This window comes from Zootermopsis nevadensis, unplaced genomic scaffold (assembly GCF_977971745.1).
Source record: "Zootermopsis nevadensis isolate Lab colony 2312 unplaced genomic scaffold, Znev_1.0 Znev_ptg000024l, whole genome shotgun sequence".
Classification (NCBI taxonomy): domain Eukaryota; kingdom Metazoa; phylum Arthropoda; class Insecta; order Blattodea; family Termopsidae; genus Zootermopsis; species Zootermopsis nevadensis.
Genome location: NW_028259156.1, coordinates 17,403,910 through 17,421,419, shown reverse-complemented (window position 1 = coordinate 17,421,419; position 17,510 = coordinate 17,403,910). Strand labels below are relative to the sequence as shown.

Below are 17,510 nucleotides of genomic sequence, written 5' to 3'. Positions count from 1 at the left end.
TGTCCCCACTGCAAAAGTAGAAACAGACTCGCGTGTTATATAATAAGGAGTTTTAACCTTCTCCGGCCCCATCTAAAGACTATGGCCGAAGAATCTCACTGGCATTGAAAAACAACACTCCTACACTTTAAGCGGATATAGACGTTTCTGAGCCTTATGAACATATTCCTGATGACCTTAACCTCTTGGTCTGAGGCTGTCCAAACGACATGCGCTCGTATTTGTACCTGGCTAGACCGGCTGTCCTACTATCCTGTCTCTGCACTTCCTATACTTCGGAAAATAACCGCTATATAATAATGGCGACCATACCAAATATGTTTGCTTCGAAGATAAAAATACAGAAATAAAGACAAGAACCCCGAAAAACAGTCCTGGGTTTGATTCCGTGAGAATGCGTTCTGTAGCTCGGATACAAAGTATGAATAAAAATTACGGTTCCGCAGATAAGCCTACAAATGCCATAAGACACGACGCAAACAATCGTAGAGCGTGGCTACGCTTACATCGCGACGCCGACAAAGGATTCCACATATACCAGATAATACTCAGCATGACGTAACTATTGAGCTAAAAAGTCGCACGTCAACTTCAATTCTAAATCAAGACAAGACGAGCATTAAGACGCCATACGACACGATTCACAAAGCGACATCGAGCGTCGAAACTACGATATAAGAATAGTGTATATGGGCTTAGTGAAGGAACATGCACGACGCTGAAAAATCGACGCGGATTAACATTTTATGGGGAATCGGGATAGAATTTCGTTGCGAAAAATATCGTAGAGACGCCGACTTGGAAACACGAATTAAGACAAGAGATGCCTCGGGACGCCATGTGCAAAGATTATGACTCACCTAAGCGACGACAGCAAAATACACCATACGTGGCGATGATAAGCCTCGGGAAGCTGTTACACAAAACGCTGAAATGCACCCTGAACGCCGCTGAGCTATTTGTCACGACATCGAATGTAAACAGCAAAATTAAGCAAACAGAAAATTCGAGACATAATACAACCGATGATAAGAAATCGGCGAACAGCCTCATGAAGTCAATCATTACAGCGCCGCCGAAAGACTACGTATCTTGCGTAGGTCCGTCTTATATGTCACTCAACACGACGGTGCAAAACCGACACCAAGCATCGCGAAGGCATCAAAATACGATCAATCTACCAAAGGTAATCCAGGTAATGTCACTGGAGAAACTGTATACAGGGTCACTACCGATAGTCACCGACGCAGCTACAGGGAAAGGGGTTTTGTTTAAAAGATCCAAGGGACGCCATGATGTCCAGACGTGCTCTGGTATTGAAGTCATTTCCTTCAGTTTTAAATGACAGATTCCAAAAGAAAATATCACAAAATAGGTCATTATCATCTTTCAAATCTCTTCCCACTCAGCATTAAAAATATTTCAGTTGTTATTGGACGTACACTGTGTTCACTAATAAATTTTAAGGTGCTGTACTTTCCAGTTGCAGGCAGGAACTGCATGACTCACCGCCCATAGGCCACAAGGCTTTCCCGATAAGAGACAAGCATTTCTGAGTAAAGACAACAAAGCCAAGTTACATTTCTTGAAGTAGTTCTTTCTAGGACCAGTAAGTGACAGATCTTCATACAGAAAACGCAGTGCAGAATCAATTTAAAAAGTGTTATTATATAACACATGGCGAAGGGTGACGATTGAGTGGTTATTATGTCACATTCGTATTCACAAGGTCATGGTTTCGTCCGTCGGTCTGGAGATCTGTCACCCTAAATCAACACGTTGAATAAGGGTTGATCACTGAACTGAGATGTGACTTAATCTAAAAGTTATTGAAAGTGATACGATAGACAGCGCCATTTTTGGCTTTTGAACTACAGTTTAGTGACCCCTGTCAAGAGAGACTTCCTCCTCCATTGGATATCAAAAACTTGTTCATCGCGAATGCTGGTACGCATTACACGGAACGTAGACACTGCGGAGGATTCTTTGACGCTATCTGTTCGCCGTGTGTTCTCAGGTTGCAATGCGAACCTTCTTACTCATCGCGCTGATAGCCTTCAGCATCGCCTTGGTCTTCGGCGGAAATGGTAAGTCTTGTTTCCTACAGAATACCGTGCTTCTTTTCACTGGGTTTACTTAAACAGGACAGTTTATATTAGTGTTAAGTGTGATCTGATATATTTGTACGGAGTATAACCGGATATCGAGGTCAATATGGCACGTAAAGTATCAAAACAACTGTACTCCGTTCTTTTACATTTTTCCTCTCTTGCGACGTTTGAGATTTTTACAGCGGTGAGGATAAATGGCGTTATTTTGGGTTTTGGCAAGCTGTAGACTTGTCAGTAGGTGCAAACAATTCGGAGGAACATACTGTCTCCATCTTCAGGGATGTAGATGAAAACAGTATATCCAACAAGAACGTGACATTTACATTTATTTTTTGCCCAAATCTTGTCTTGAACAAAACCGAAACAATTATTGGGCGCGATATTTATGAAGTACGATGTTGTCATATAAAGAATCAATAGACACTAGAATATTGAAGTCTTCCCTCAAAGAAGAATTTGAAACGTAAGTAGTGCAATACCATATTACCGAATATACAGCAGAAGGAGTTTCTCTTAAATCAGTGTGTATTTTACTTCATGAAAAATTACAGGAGTATTTGTAATGTTCTCTTAAGCATGATGGAAAACGAAGGTAACTTATGCACTTTCTGTTTCACAAAATTTGTTGAAACATTCTATCACATCCTAGATTTCAATAATTAACGACTGTCAATATTTGTTTGAGAATAAATTTTCATAAAAGGTCTAGCACATATGGAAATCATTACCTGACGTACGCAAATTAATTCTTTCCAGGTAATTTCCGAACTAATCCCGGAATGTCCAAGAGAGTATTTACAAGAATCAGGTGAGTTTACAAAGAGAAATTATGCTTTTAGATAATGTTACATATTTGGTAGATCAAAGAGCAAAAAAAAAAAAAAAATTATAATAAGTTTTAACAAATCTGACAGACTTTTCTAAGTTCGGTTAAAAGCTGTCCTGCTAGATTCTAATCAGCTGCTAATGTTGTCTGCAGGGACTTCGATATATTAAAATAATCGTTTCCCTTAATCACATTCTACAATATGTGTTATTATTCATATATTAGACATTGGTTACACTCAATGTAAATTTTTATAAACATATTTTTACCCGTTATCTCCTCCTGAACGCACCACTGACTAACTGTTTGTTATCATTCTAATTATATAAATTCTCTGATTCAGTACCTTGTATGTTGTGTATATTTTCTACTTCTTTTAATCTAATTGAAAATTTATTTGAACTATTATTACAAAGATACTGTATTCAATAGCAAGTTCCTTTCATGCATTAAAATCCTCTACACTCATGTAATTTTTGATAATCTCTTTGTTACCTTTCTGTATTTATTTTTATGTTCTAGTGTCCTTCTCTTGTGCCATATCTGGTTGTTAATGCAGCACACTAATAATAAACGACTGAATTGAAAGTAATCACGCAAAAGTTTGGCATCATATTCTTTGTGCATATAGACTTGCTTTGCAATGGATTTGCTTAGAGTGTACACAATTCCCCTGACCGTCACAATAATAAGCTTGTGGCTGGACCTTAAGCCACTTCTGCACATATATTTTCCATGACGTCCACTCTATTAGGCTTAATTTTATAAAAACTGATTCTTCGGTTGTCCCGGTAACACTGATCGATCTATCCTCTGATCTCAACACATCTTACAGCCGATGACGACCCAAAGTGTGCATCATTAACAATCACACTCTTGGTATGATAGTAAAAATAAAATTAGTGACATTAGTGACTTTCGTTTTCAGTTCAGCACCTGTTGCTATGACCAATACACCTGGCAATTCAAGAAACAAGGGGACGAGACTAACCTATTATCATGTCTGAATGTGGTATCATAGACGATAATAAAAACAGCAGCAATCCCTGATAAAATAAACGGCAGAATATTGCTAGTTTGAGGAGTGAAGTTTTAAAGTGTGATACTACGAAGAATAAAATGCAATGTCGCGACGGACACCAATTTTATATTACAAGAGACAATAAATAAATGATGACGATGTTGATGGTTTATTTGACTATGATTTGTCCCAAAATTTGTCGACACACTCTTGCGCACAACAATTCTGATACCTTAAAATTAAGCCTTTATTATTTTCAACTATAAAAGTGTTATATTGCTTTACAATTAGAACAAAACAATTTTAGATGAAATAGTTTAAATGATTACTCAATTTATTTCTCAGAGTTATGTTATCTATTTGCCTTTTACCTACAAATAAATACTTTAAAGAAGAAGCTGGAAATATTAATTTATTTTGAAGGATGTTATATAACTATTTCTATAAGAATGGCAAACGCCTAAGCTGTTTAAAGAAATGTTGGGGGATGTCCTACTCGAGGTTTAAAATGTTGAAAGTTTCAGAAAAGTTTATGACCTACTTGATCCCTTAAATCCGATTTAAATTTAAGTAATTTACTAATTTCAATCAAAGGTAATCTTCTTACCTTCAGATCGGAGAGTTGTTTGTGGCGGTATCATCTGTTGCATTCCCTGTTCCAGACTATTTGCTATCTGCATGATGAAATATAATGTAATTCAAATGTTTACATTCCCACTAAACCACGAATTTCACTTAATATAATTATAACTTCCACACTATTTTAAAACTTACACAAAACTTTGGATTGAGGGTTGCCATCTTGAATCAGCTGATTCCGGCAATGCTCGTCACTTGTTTCTAGTCCCACAATGACAATTTCCGTTCCATGGCAGGCAACCTTGTAATATAACACAAATTTCTGCACGGCCTTGATTTACCCTTTGACTGATCCGTTCCAAACGTTTGAATTATATTGGTTGTTACACGCACATCAGTAACAGAAGAGTACGAATTATAAGTCCAACATTCAAAATACAGTGTTATCTAACATTCCCTCTTGCGTGTCTTTCACCTTGAGCATCTGTTACTCACACTGCTACTGGGCATTGCTTTACAGTATGAATGGCGTCGGTTGGTAGGCAGTGAATTTTCATTGCGATTGAAATGGGAAGTGAAATTTTTTGCTTTAGTACACAAGACTGTTAATGCTTCATTGAAGCTTATCAAACAATGGTTAAAAACCGCGTTCGGTTTAATTATAAAGGTTTTACAGCTTTGGTTATGCAAAGTTAATACACGATACTTAGGTTGGTAGCTACTGCAATACATTTCGGAGTAACAATGACATTAGTAAACTTGTCACCGTATTCTGAAGTTATCCCTAAATAAATATGTAAATTAGGAGCAGTGGATAGACGCCATAAAGCAGCTTTTCAATTGAACAGAATTCCAGTTTTACATGTGTTGTGTCGATAACATCTGAGTTGAATCGTAGAAATATTTAAATTGATATCAGTGCAACAAAAGTGATTTATCTCGGGAGCTAGTGACATGGACTCTTGCAATTTATTATCACGAGTCTGGATTTTATCTTCCTTCAGGCAAGTATTCTTTATTGATTACATTTGTAAATATATTATCATTTTTCTTATTTAATTATAAAACTTGACTCGTGGGACGAGTATGTTAGTTAAGCACATTTTTGTCTACGTTAAATTTGCTTGATATGACTTGAAGTTTTCGCACCATCGCCATATTTATAATTGATTTCTAAGCAATGTTTCACGTGGTTCTTTGGTTATTGCCACCAAACTGAGAGCTAAATACGGATTTAATAAAGATGTTATGCTGCTTTACATCCTACAAGAATAACAAATGTTGAGAACATTTGTTTAAATCTGTTATCATTAGCCATTTAAGGTGCCTCACACATTCGTGAATGCATTATTGTTACCGATTGAAGGAAATAAGTAGGTTACGGTGGTCTATAATGGCGTAACGTTATACCAAATTAAATAAAAATCTGTCGGTTCGTTAAAACATTTGTACGGGTAAAACACACATGAAAGCATGGCGATCTCATGAGCCTCGTAAGCCTGCAAAGTTGTATCGAGTGTCTGTTAGTTAGGTCAGTGGGTCCAGAGCTAATCTGGACCAGGTGGTGTAACATTTTTTCCTCCAAGGCCAGAGATATACAAAGGATTCTTTTACTGAATGTCGACACACACGTTACAGTGAATCATAGTTTATTTCATACTGCATCTTACAACGTAAAATTACATGGAGGGTCCTGTAGCATGCGACACCAGCCAAGTAACACGTGAACAACAGCTGTGCTTTCAAGGTCAGGTAATTATACCCGGAGTATGGGAACATAATGCGATAAAAATAATAGAAGTTGACTGCATGTTAACTTTGAAAATTAATTACCAATTATCTGCGAGTGATAGCGTCCTTCGATGCTATACTCTAATCATTGTTACACAGTTGTTTCCGATGTAATCTTAAGAACATCAAAGCTGTAAACAAACTCCATCGAACGTTTTGCACGATTTCATATTCAACTGACGAAATGGCTTAATATTTTATGTCATGACATCAATGTACGTTGGTAAATGTGGGATATTGCAGTGCAGTTTGCAGATACTACTGGCTTCTAAAGCCAGCCCATCTAATTTAACGACTTCTTAAATGAAGTCGCTTGCCGACGTATGATCAACAATTGAATTACTGTCTCGGTTGATATTAACATAAATTCTGTAGAACTATTACATTATTTAAAACGAATATTTAAATTACACATTGTAGTACAACGATAAAGCATTTAGAACTGTGCAATTACAAATATATATGAAAGTGTGACACCAATAATGCCACAAATTAATGACGAATCTACATTGAATAATCCACATGCTGTGAAAGCGATCTTCATGGCTTGTAACTGCGTAAACATCTTCTCCAGTTCTTTCACACTTTCACTGTCAGCATCATCACGTAAAATGATTTTCTGCACAATGACTGGTGAGCGATTGCATTCACAGACAGCCTGACTGCAAGACAGGGCCATGGCTGCCGTGAGACCGATGCAGTAAGCAGACCACAGCACAATTACAAATATAAAACGGTAAAAGTCAGTGTTATTCAAATCCAATACATAACTTGCACCTGAAGTAACACCGATGAAGATCCATAATACTGCAGGAATAAGTGAATATCCATAAGTGGAATTGATTAGTAAAGCGACGTCATGAAGTTGGCTGTATATAATTCTCAAATTACGAAACCACTGACGTCTTGACGAAGCAATTTTTCGTCTGAGGTCTTCTATTGATGTCACATGTATGTTACTGCAACGTTGCACAGTTGTGATTTTGTATGATGCCAGTGAAATAGACTCCAACTCAGAATTCAGAAATTTATATTTGTTTCTTAACAACAGCACGAAATCCACGAACTGCAAAATCATTATAGAATTTATATACACAGGCAGTGATTCCAAGAAAACCCGATAATAGTTTAATAAATTAATATCACTGTGGATAACATACGTATCATACGAAATTATTAAAGAAAGGACAGATATACAAACAATGAACTGAATAATAAGATATAATCTGGTATTCTTGTAAATCTGATGTCCATATTTCATAGATGACAGCAGATTATCACTTTCTGAAAGTTTTTCAATAATTTGTAACACCTTGTGACGGTTTATGGTAAGTGACAGAATCAAATGTATTGTACCGCAACAATATAACGACAGTATAAATGCTACTTCTACAATTCTCCTTTTCATTGTTAAACTTTCATCATTATGGAAATCTACAGAAATATAACCCCAGGTAATTAATACAATCACCAAGGAGAAAGACCACATCCGAGACAAACAGATACAAACTGATCTACTTTCTTCAAAATCCTTCTTCTGCGTCAGTATATAAGGCGCTAAGCCAAATATCTTTGACACAACATACAGAGGACGGACGGCTGAATAAATGTCCGTTGCTTGTAAAACACTTTTCATGTTTAATCCTCTTGAACTGCAAAGCAATCACACGTTTGTCTCCACCTGTGTCTGAATATATTTGCTGTATAAGTGTTTCCGATGGCTTTAGGAGGGAATATCCAATTTAATGTTCAATAATGTTTCATTAACATCATAATGTTATGTTCGCGGTGTCCATGGCTACTGCACTTTAGTGTATGAGATATCGATTAAAATGTCATTCTAAACTTATAATAACATCTCAATTTAGACAGAATAGTCCATTTTCAAGGTCACCATTGCTCTAAACTAATTTATGACCGCTGCACGAGATGGATGGGAGGCGTGACAAAGCAGCAGACTATCATACCCTTGGTTCATATCTGGCCCGACACTTTCTAAAAGAAATCTATCTTATTAAAAATATATTAAAATTAGCCGTCAATCACAATTTAATATTGTTAAAAGATTAAAAGTTAAAATATCATTTTACGTTCCCTATCGAGTACTCGATTTACATGTGGAACATACACGACATGTTTCGGCTATATATAGCCATCATCAGGTGTTATGTATTAAAACTTTTCACTAAATTACTGATTTTTTACTGATTTTAATGATTTTTAGTCTTCATTTTTCTTATAATTTTCTTGTCCTTTATATTGTTTCTTCATTTCGTTGTAGTATCACAGGTCACTAATATGTTTGTATTTCGTATTTCGTATTGATGTCAATGTTTTGTATATGGACCAAGAAGTAATATCGTATCAGGTTTATGAGAGATCGGAGATGTACTGTACTGTATTGGATCGTGGCTGGTTACCGACTGCGGTGCTAGTGGGTGAAAGGTGGTTTATCTTGTAGTCACAAGCTGCTTAAGACTGAAGTTACATATCTTTTCACTTCTTGGTTTGTTTTTGGCGTTAGAAGGAATTCTGAACATGTCTCCGCGTCCTTTAAACGCTGTACGACTGGATTTAACACATCAGCTAATTTAAGGGCCATTTATAATTTTTCTTTGTTTGAGGGCAGTCAATTAAATAAAAACCGTCTTTAAGAACTGAAACATACTACTTCCATCTTCAGGAATGTAAGGAGAATGTGAGGTAAAGCTCCATGTATTCTTATACTGGATACTTGATAAAAGCAAGTGGACAGGTTCTGTCCCTTATCTGCAGAGAAATCTTTACCGCGGATTTTGAATAATAAATTATAAAAGATATTGATGGATGTTGTCGTGGTTCATGTTCTACCCAGCAGTTTCCTCTGTGACCCAGGGAAACTACTGCAAATTCCAGTCAGGATGGCTAGTCACTGGGTCGAGTAATCAAATCCGGTATCTCCCGAATACGAAGAAGGATGCCGACAACTATCGCGCAACGTTCAGTCTGGTGTTAGAGAAAGAAAACTTTGTAATTCATGGGGACTTCGTACTACTAAGAATTTTTGATTAAGCTCGTGGTTCATTTGGAGCGGCCCTGAAAATCATTGATCAGAAGGGGTACAGGGGCCAAACGAGTGTTTGCTGTGACTAGTCGCTGTTGAGGTAGTAATGATGTTTATCGCCGCGAGAGAAGAGACAGATGCAAACCTCACGATGTGGGTGGCTGGAGGTGCATATCGGCGAGAACAAACTTGTAGGCGCGGGAGAGTAAAGTTGGGGTCGGATTATTATTCAGAGTTCCCAGAGATGCAGTAATATAACCACTGATGTAAGTGCAACGGCGGCTCAAGTGACAGGGCAGCCCAATTTGGACGAAAGAAAATCTGATTTATAGGTTCAAATTCACTGTAGGCGTTGGCGATACATTTAGACGTTTCGCGCTTGCCGAACAGGCGACAGTCTTCGTGCTTCAAAATTAAACAATATGAATGTGTCTGAATTAGACGGAAAACTGTCTGTATCAGAAAAAAATCCTTTTTTTTAAGAATGGTGTGAAATTGTCCCCGGTGCTTAACTGAACACTACAACACAGAAGTATGGAGGATTGGAGGTAAACCTCCACTCGTTCTTAACCTCAGCATTACAAACAGTTGAGTGGCTAGTCCCAGCAGCGTTTTAACTCCGAGGAAGGAACCCTGGTGCTCACTGTACAAAGGCCTGGGTGGGTCCCAGAACCGGTCTGTGTGTCGTAACGAAGAGAAAAGTTTTGCCCTGTGGCACACGGTGTAGTCACTATGCTGAAAAGCAATGTGAAATTACCTCTTTTAACATTCTTATAAATATAGTCGCAGAATACGTGATGTGAGTTGCAAAGACGAAGTCGGATTGCTTCACTTTACACGTGATAATATCGGGAATGTATGCTGGACCTTAAACCAGTTTTGCAGTCAAGAGGTTTAGATAAGAACCACAAGAGATGCGTCTAGAGCCAAGAGTCGCTCCTGCTAATGGATCGACGCCACGACTTACCCAGTAATGAATGTGACATTGGTGGAATAAGCTTAAAAGTGTTTATTAAACTAATCTGCTTAATGAAAACAAGATCTCTGAAGATCGTCCATTTTGTCCGAAGTCGGAAGAGGAGGAACAAAGACACTTACATAAACCTCACGTTTCATAATATATAAATTAAGTATAAATAAAAAGAAATTAGAAACGATAACCAAGGTAAATGTAGGAGAAGAATAAATTATTGAAAATTTTCTTAACAAGTTTGAAAATTTATAAACGAGCTTCAAGATAACGTTAGGAGAGTATTACGTTAAAGAAATTTTTCTTATTAAGTCTGAAAATATAAGAGCGATATTCACGCTGAAATTAGGGGAAGAATAAATTAAAGACAATTTTCTTGTTCGGTATGAAAATTTTGAATCGAGATTCATGGTGAAATTAAGGAAAAAAATTATAGACCTTTTCTTCTTAAGTTCGAAAATTTAATACTATATTTCGCAACGCTGAACACCGGGATATTAAAAATATCGACTTGCTTTTATGGTTACAGAACGTAGTTACAATTCTTGAAACGAAAGTGCTAAAGAAATTAGTTACACCTAAATTATGTAGTGAATGAGTAACTTAGGGTAGGCCACTTTCATAACGAGGAACTTGGCAAATTTTCAAGTGACCTAGTATTTTTAACGTAATGAAATCTAAGTGGTCACGATAGGCTGGACACATGAATAAGACTGGAGAAACAAGAAATGTGTAGAGAATTCTGGAGGGGAATTTTATGAGAAGAGCATATTTGAGAGACCTTGAAGGAAATAGGAGAGCGATGAAGTAGGCAACAAGGACCTCTGAAACGTCGGTAAACGTCTACGAGACTACACGGCGTTACAACCCAGAAGACAGCCATCTTTGTATTCCCCGCCGCGAGAACTTAAAATTTAACTAACATTATTTTACGTTATAAAGTGCTAGTGAAATTTTTCATCCGGTATGCAGACCTATTTTATGACAAGACCAACCTTAATTTAGTTTAACAACGCTTTTTAGACTACTAAGGATATACAGTATCAAATGGGTCGTGAGGATGTATTTTGAAAAGTACACCAAGGCCTATTTAAATGTACTATTTTATTATTAATTTGCAGAAATTGGAAGGATAATCACTGGTCTGACCAACAACCGAATCGGACATCGCATTGATGAAGGAAAAGAAGGAGAAGTGCTGCCTCATCCCTTGCTCGGTCATTCATAAGTGGGCGGTAAGGGTGAGTTATGCAAGGTTAATCACTTATCCATTTTTAGAACCACCCAAAGCTTCCTTCACTTTGGTCTACAACCAGGATCTCTGGAATGAAAAGGGCAGAATCCAGATATACTGCGCTAGAAAAACAGACTTTGTCAGGAATACTTACAGACGTTAAGTAGATAAAAAAAAAAATCCTCTCAGAATCCTCCCTTATTCTTCGGACTAGAAAACATCTTGTGGGATTCAGTTCCATGACCTTACAAATATGCAATCCATATAAAGCCTTCTTTCCATTCATTTCTCTGTGTCTTCTTGTTATTCAAAAACCTGGCAGCAATATTTCATAGTCTGCATTAGCCCAGCGCATGTATTGAGGAAGTGTTATGTTATGGAAAGTCTTGGGGCGCGTATGTAGATTCTGTGGGATAACATTCTTCGGTACAATTGATTCCAACGAAAATGGAGACCTGCATGATCGTTGTAACTATGGCGTAATGTGACGTGAGTGCGTACTGACGTAATGAAGTACGAAACACAGGTAACTTTTAAATAAGCGCACTGCGACATTTACGTAATTTATAGGTTCTGAGTTCAATTTAATGCAGATAGAAACATTTGTAAATAAAGCTAATCAATGGTACAGATACTATACAGGAGGTTCATGGAACGTGGAAATTTTCTAAAGAACTTGATACTTGTAAATCTGGTTAAGAAATTCCTCGCATTTATAGCAACTAAATGTTCATTATTTCATTCACAAAAAAACCCAATACTGGATCGTATCCTGAGTCTATTTAAACTATTACACACTCTAAATCCAGTTTCTGTACATTCTTTTTAATATTATCTTATACTTTAAGCATCAGTCTGATCTTTTTATGCGTGCTGCATGTATTGTCTATCTAATAATTGTCGATTAATTCATTATAATTAGGTGAAATGTAGAAATGAATCCTACTAGTCCTACTAGATTCTACTTTCCCCACCCAACTCACGATAACGGCTTTTCATGACTAGTTAATCATTTTATTTATTTATTTACATTTTAATTAACGATGCTGTCAAAATATCAAAATGTATAGAGTCGAATAACAGGATGATTAATGAATAATGAATTGGGAAGAATATGGAAGGAACAGAGGGAGGAAGGGGGAATGGGTTAATTTAAGGTGCCATCAAAATATTTGCACGGAGGGACTAAGGATTTCATGGTTCTCCCGTTCCTTCTATTAAGATGTTGGGTTTTACATTAAAATTGGCTTAAAATAACTTTTACAAGGAAGAATAAGTAAGATTTAACGTCCTGACGGCGGACGGTTTGAAATTGACAGCCTGGTATAATATTGTGTCATGTTGTCACGTAGAATTTGACAGACGTTACCGAAGGCTTATTGCTTCTATCATCAGGAAAGCAACTCTGAAACGTCGGACAACTTCTATAAGACTGCACGGAGCAATATCCGAGAACACTATCAAATCCAGCTGGAAAAAATCTTTAAATAAGCCAAAATCAACAAATCGTGCCAACAAAACGAAGTTACTAGGAAAAATGACTTATTTTGGGCATGTAATCTGCCTAGAAATGTGTTAATATTTCCCGGACTTGAGAAGTTGAACAATCACGGTTTATTGATACATTTGTGGCCCATTGCTCTATAAAGAGACTGTACGCTTGATCCGTTGTGTGGAATAAAAGATGAGAGATCCAACATATGGTGTTTGGCCGATGTTAGATTTCCGTGTGGGATTGCCTATGTAACAGATTAGGGCATTCTGTATTTCAGAACACAATGCCAGAACGGTTTCTCTGGAATAAGTGAAGTCAAACGACTCTCATTAATAGACAATGTAATTATTTGGTTAGCCCACCCAACACTCATTTCCATCTTAGAAAACTTTCAGTTAGTAACACATTATATTATGCAAATTTTCGACATGATTAAACAACTTTTTTTTTGGACTGCATTACCTAAGTCAGTACAGTGACTGACTACAGCCTGGACGTTATTTACCGCAGAGTTTGACATCTAAATTACTCAGGGCAATTAAAACATTACGGTTTTATAATAATTATACCCTACTTCACGAGGAATATAATGCACTCGATAGATTTAGATGTGAAACCTGTGTTTCGATACCCAACTCTTGAGTGATGTGCACTTACGATCCAAGATGGTAATCCACCCCCACCCCTACGTTACCACCCCAAACCAATTTTATTTCCATCAGGGTTTACTGGTAGATGTGTACTGAAAGGTAGATTTATCTGGTCCATTAGGGGTAGTGGGTTGGAGGAGGTCTGTTTATCGGTAACCGATTCCTCCCAAGTTACGATGTCGAGGCTTCTACTCTGGTTGGGAGGCGGCAGATGGCCGTCCAGGAAATATCGCGCGCTTTTTATTAAATGGAGGGAAACTAACCCATCCCCCCCCCCCCAGCAGCAAGTCTTCTGCCTTATATTCCATTTCCTTCCCTTGGGTTCAAGGGTTACTAGGTAGATCTATCTACCCTCTAATGATGATGTATATGCAGTTTCCTGTTCAGAAATGCAGACCACATTGTACTGTAAAACTCTTGATACGACGCTTCGAGATCTTGCAAAATAAAATGGAGGGTTAGAAAATTACATATGAAAACAACTACAAACTCTTTTTGGATGAAAAGACTTTTAAAACTCAATTTTCTGATTAAACTGGATTTTCTCGGCAATGCGTAATCGAATTTCCCAGCTCTCTCATGATTCCTTGTAACACTCTGTTCACGAAGCTCGTTAAGAGGCGACGTTTTGTTAACTAACCAACTAAGTAAATTACTATATTCGCAGACCGTCAGTTGCTATCCTGAAACAAACGAATGCAGTCAATGCCCTACAACATAATTTTCTTAAAGTCCATTTAATATTATCCTCCCATCTAGATCTAGGTCTTCCGAAAGATCTATTCAACTGACATTCTCCATCTCTGTCATGCGCTCTATATGTGAGACCCATCTCATACTTCTTGGTTTTATAACCGTAATAATATATGGTGAAGAGTACAAACTATGGAGATCCTCATTATGTAATTTTCTCCATTTTCCCGTCACTTCGTCCCGCTTAGGTCCAAGTATACTCTTTCGTTGTCTGTACAATTCACAACTCAGCGAAGTGAAGTGCTACATCAAAAGTGCACGGAGCAGTTTCTATGGCCCTGCAGGACGTAGGACACTGCGTCATCTCGTTGATGTGACATCGGTGACACTTGATATGTCACATCAGTGCAATTGAGGGCGACGCAATGCGTCAACATGAGTGCTTCATTTGCACACAGATCAAATATCGATGCCAGAACTCCCAACTGTGAATTGTCTTTTTCCAAAGAAATTTCATGAAGGCAAAATATTTGGTTTTTCTAGGCGTGAGAGTGGTGATAATTTAAAATGGACCTTAAAGATACAGAATGTGAACTTAACTCATCTGGCTATGGATGGGTCCAGAATCGGGTTCTTTTGGTTCCATAAAAGGCAGGAAAATTTTTTACTATCTGAGTGGATTACTAACTTCTTAAGAAAGACGATGCTCCATAAAGTTGGACTGGCATATAAATCTATGTTAATATGGACATAAAGCGAAGATATTTGAATAGTGTTAGGAGTATTAGGACGAAGACACAAAGACAAACATCAGGACGTTAACTGTTAAAACACCCCACGGCCGTGATTCCCTCCTATCGGAGGAATAAGGCCTATACCGCTCTCGTTTAACTATCTCATGACTAGTAGAGTCAATCTTTCCGAAGTACACGCAGCGGTGCAGAAAATTGGACGTCTACTGGTTTTCATTAACCCCACACTACCCCTCCCCTCCCACACAACAGCGCTCTACGTTTTTATGAACACGATAAAATCATCGACATGCCCATGGTATTGCTGTTACTAGGTTCATTTGCATTACCAGTCTGCTGTGTTAGATAAGCACAGCGGTAATCTTCCTTATTCGTAAAAAATTACCGTCCACCGCTTCATCAATCAGTATCGACAAATTTATATCGCCACTCACTGCCTGCCTTATTATAAGACCCCAGAACTGATCACACTTCATACCCACCTTGAAAATGGCAACTGCAATGCTTGCCGAAACGTTGGTTAACATCAAATATTCGACTCGGTTCTCACTCGAAAGCCGATGTCATATATTGAACTCCAGCCACGAAAAACCGAGAACAATAATCTACCGTCTACACGTTTTCTTCACTACCACCACATTCTATTTATCTAACATCAATTTTATTATTATCCTCTCATTCACTCCTACGCCTCCAAAGATTTATATATTTTTAGGTTCTTCGAACAAACGTTTGCATGTATTTCTCATGTTTCTAATACATGTTGCACGTCTCATCCACTTCCACCTCTATTAAGCAAAAAAAAAAAAAAAAAAAACGTGACACTATTACGTAATGAGGAGAAAATATTAAGCTCATTTTATGAAAATTGCTCAATTCTCCTACCATTCCATTTTTTTTATCTAATTAGCTGGAATAACAATGAACAAGTCATTCGTCTTCACAATACTTTCTACATGTCTAAACCATATCATCGTCCTTTATTTATTCTTATTAAAGAATTGAGTTGAAATTAATTGAATATTAACTGGACAAAGAATCGGCGAGACAGCAGAACGATTAGTGAGCTAAAAATTAGATTAATTGAATCATTGGTTGGATCTTACCTCGTAGATATTAAGAGAAATAGAAATGCACTAAAATATTTAAACGTCTATTTTTGAGTAAGGAAATGGAAACCTAAAGAAAAATTGGTACGAATGCATATTAAGAATGGACAAAGAAAGACTCCAAAATACACTTTTCAATTACAAACGGGAAGAACATAGAGGAATAGAAAGATTGCGGAGAAGACGAAAAGATATATTAAATGAACCTCGCCTACATTATATTTAACAATTCGGCCCTTACCGCAAAGAAAACACAACATTTAACCTTCACAAAAATCAAATGGTTAACGTTATTTAAGTAAATACAATACTCATGCACACAAAATGCACAGTTACTGATTCTTAAAGTAGGTGTTGCATGTAGCTCCTACTGGGCTTTAAAAGGTTAAAGACGGAACAGGCTAGAGGACCTAATCCTTGAAAAAGGCAAATAATATAAGAATTAATGAAGCCCCTCATTACGTACTCCACCTAACGCCCGTGTGACTCCCTCTCTGCATCTCAGTTATGTGCCCCGTACGTAACACGTGAAAGCTGAAGTGGACTGCGGTCTCATTGTGCCCTGCTTTGCCACAGTAGACACTCCGGTGAATCTAATTATGTTCAATCCGTCAGGCAATTAGCTGCCACAGCGAGGTTTGGTTACCTGGTGACCACTGGCTGATTCAGGTGAAGATACAGCCTCACAGCCTCTCTTCAAAAGATCAGAAATAACCCCCACCCCCAGCCCACACAATCCTGCGGGGCGAACCTCATCGAACGTCATGTCGTGCAGATAATAATTACCCCCCCTTTCAGCATCATTTAACAAAAGAAAACCAAAAAAAAAGGAAGTGTTTTGTTTATCTGCGGTCTGAGAGTGGTAGAACCGTTGATGAACTTTATCGCATTGCGTTTGAACCTTCACGGAGAAATCTATGAAAGCTGGTTTGGCGATAAAATGTCCACCTAGTGCTTATGTATAAGGTGTCAGTTAAAATTCGAACATGGGGGCGACCACCGGTGAAATGTATTCATGCGCAATCGTACGATAATAAGGCAAATTGTATTAAAGAAATTGGCGTGCATAACTGATTGAGGTAACGTAAGGTAGGTTTGCGCTTTAAGTTATTAAGCGACGCCACGTGGTATTTGAATGACTTTCCGTAATTGGTTAGGTCGGACCACAAGGAATTTCTTCGCATGGTGCTGATATATAATTCCTCCCCCTCCATGTTTATTCATGACTGATAAAAT

At 37.6% G+C, this 17,510-nt stretch overlaps 2 protein-coding genes and 1 long non-coding RNA gene across 6 annotated transcripts in view; 2 read left to right on the top strand and 1 right to left on the bottom strand.

The window, feature by feature from the left end:
* Nucleotides 1-17,510, bottom strand: part of LOC110837590 (uncharacterized) — an 83,310-nt gene that overhangs the window by 61,599 nt on the left and 4,201 nt on the right. Inside the window, exon 1 of one of the 3 annotated variants that reach the window (XR_015537011.1) lies at nt 4,733-4,747. The exons of the other annotated variants lie outside the window; for them this stretch is intronic. The gene's annotated coding sequence lies outside the window, so the exon portion shown is untranslated. Of the gene's footprint in view, nt 1-4,732; nt 4,748-17,510 lie in introns of those variants that run through there. 3 annotated transcript variants of the gene reach the window in all.
* LOC110837587 (uncharacterized) lies at nt 1,931-4,117 on the top strand. The gene is made up of 3 exons (XM_087354928.1): nt 1,931-2,087; nt 2,868-2,919; nt 3,866-4,117. The coding sequence occupies exons 1-3, from the start codon at nt 2,024-2,026 to the stop codon at nt 3,942-3,944; spliced, it is 195 nt and encodes a 64-aa protein (XP_087211054.1). The 5' UTR covers nt 1,931-2,023; the 3' UTR covers nt 3,945-4,117.
* LOC110832026 (uncharacterized) overlaps nt 4,917-17,510 on the top strand; it is a 79,828-nt gene continuing 67,234 nt past the window's right edge. Inside the window, exons 1-2 of one of the 2 annotated variants that reach the window (XR_015537014.1) lie at nt 4,917-5,541; nt 11,463-11,576. This is a non-coding gene — a long non-coding RNA (uncharacterized LOC110832026). Of the gene's footprint in view, nt 5,542-11,462; nt 11,583-17,510 lie in introns of both variants that reach the window. The other variant, XR_015537013.1, reaches the window with a different exon arrangement.

Coding starts and splice junctions, on each gene's coding strand:
- LOC110837587 (XM_087354928.1), top strand. CDS start 2,024: ATGCGAACCTTCTTACTCATCGCGCTGATAGCCTTCAGCATCGCCTTG. Junction 2,088..2,867: donor CTTGGTCTTCGGCGGAAATG/GTAAGTCTTGTT, acceptor AATTCTTTCCAG/GTAATTTCCGAACTAATCCC. Junction 2,920..3,865: donor AGAGTATTTACAAGAATCAG/GTGAGTTTACAA, acceptor TTTCGTTTTCAG/TTCAGCACCTGTTGCTATGA.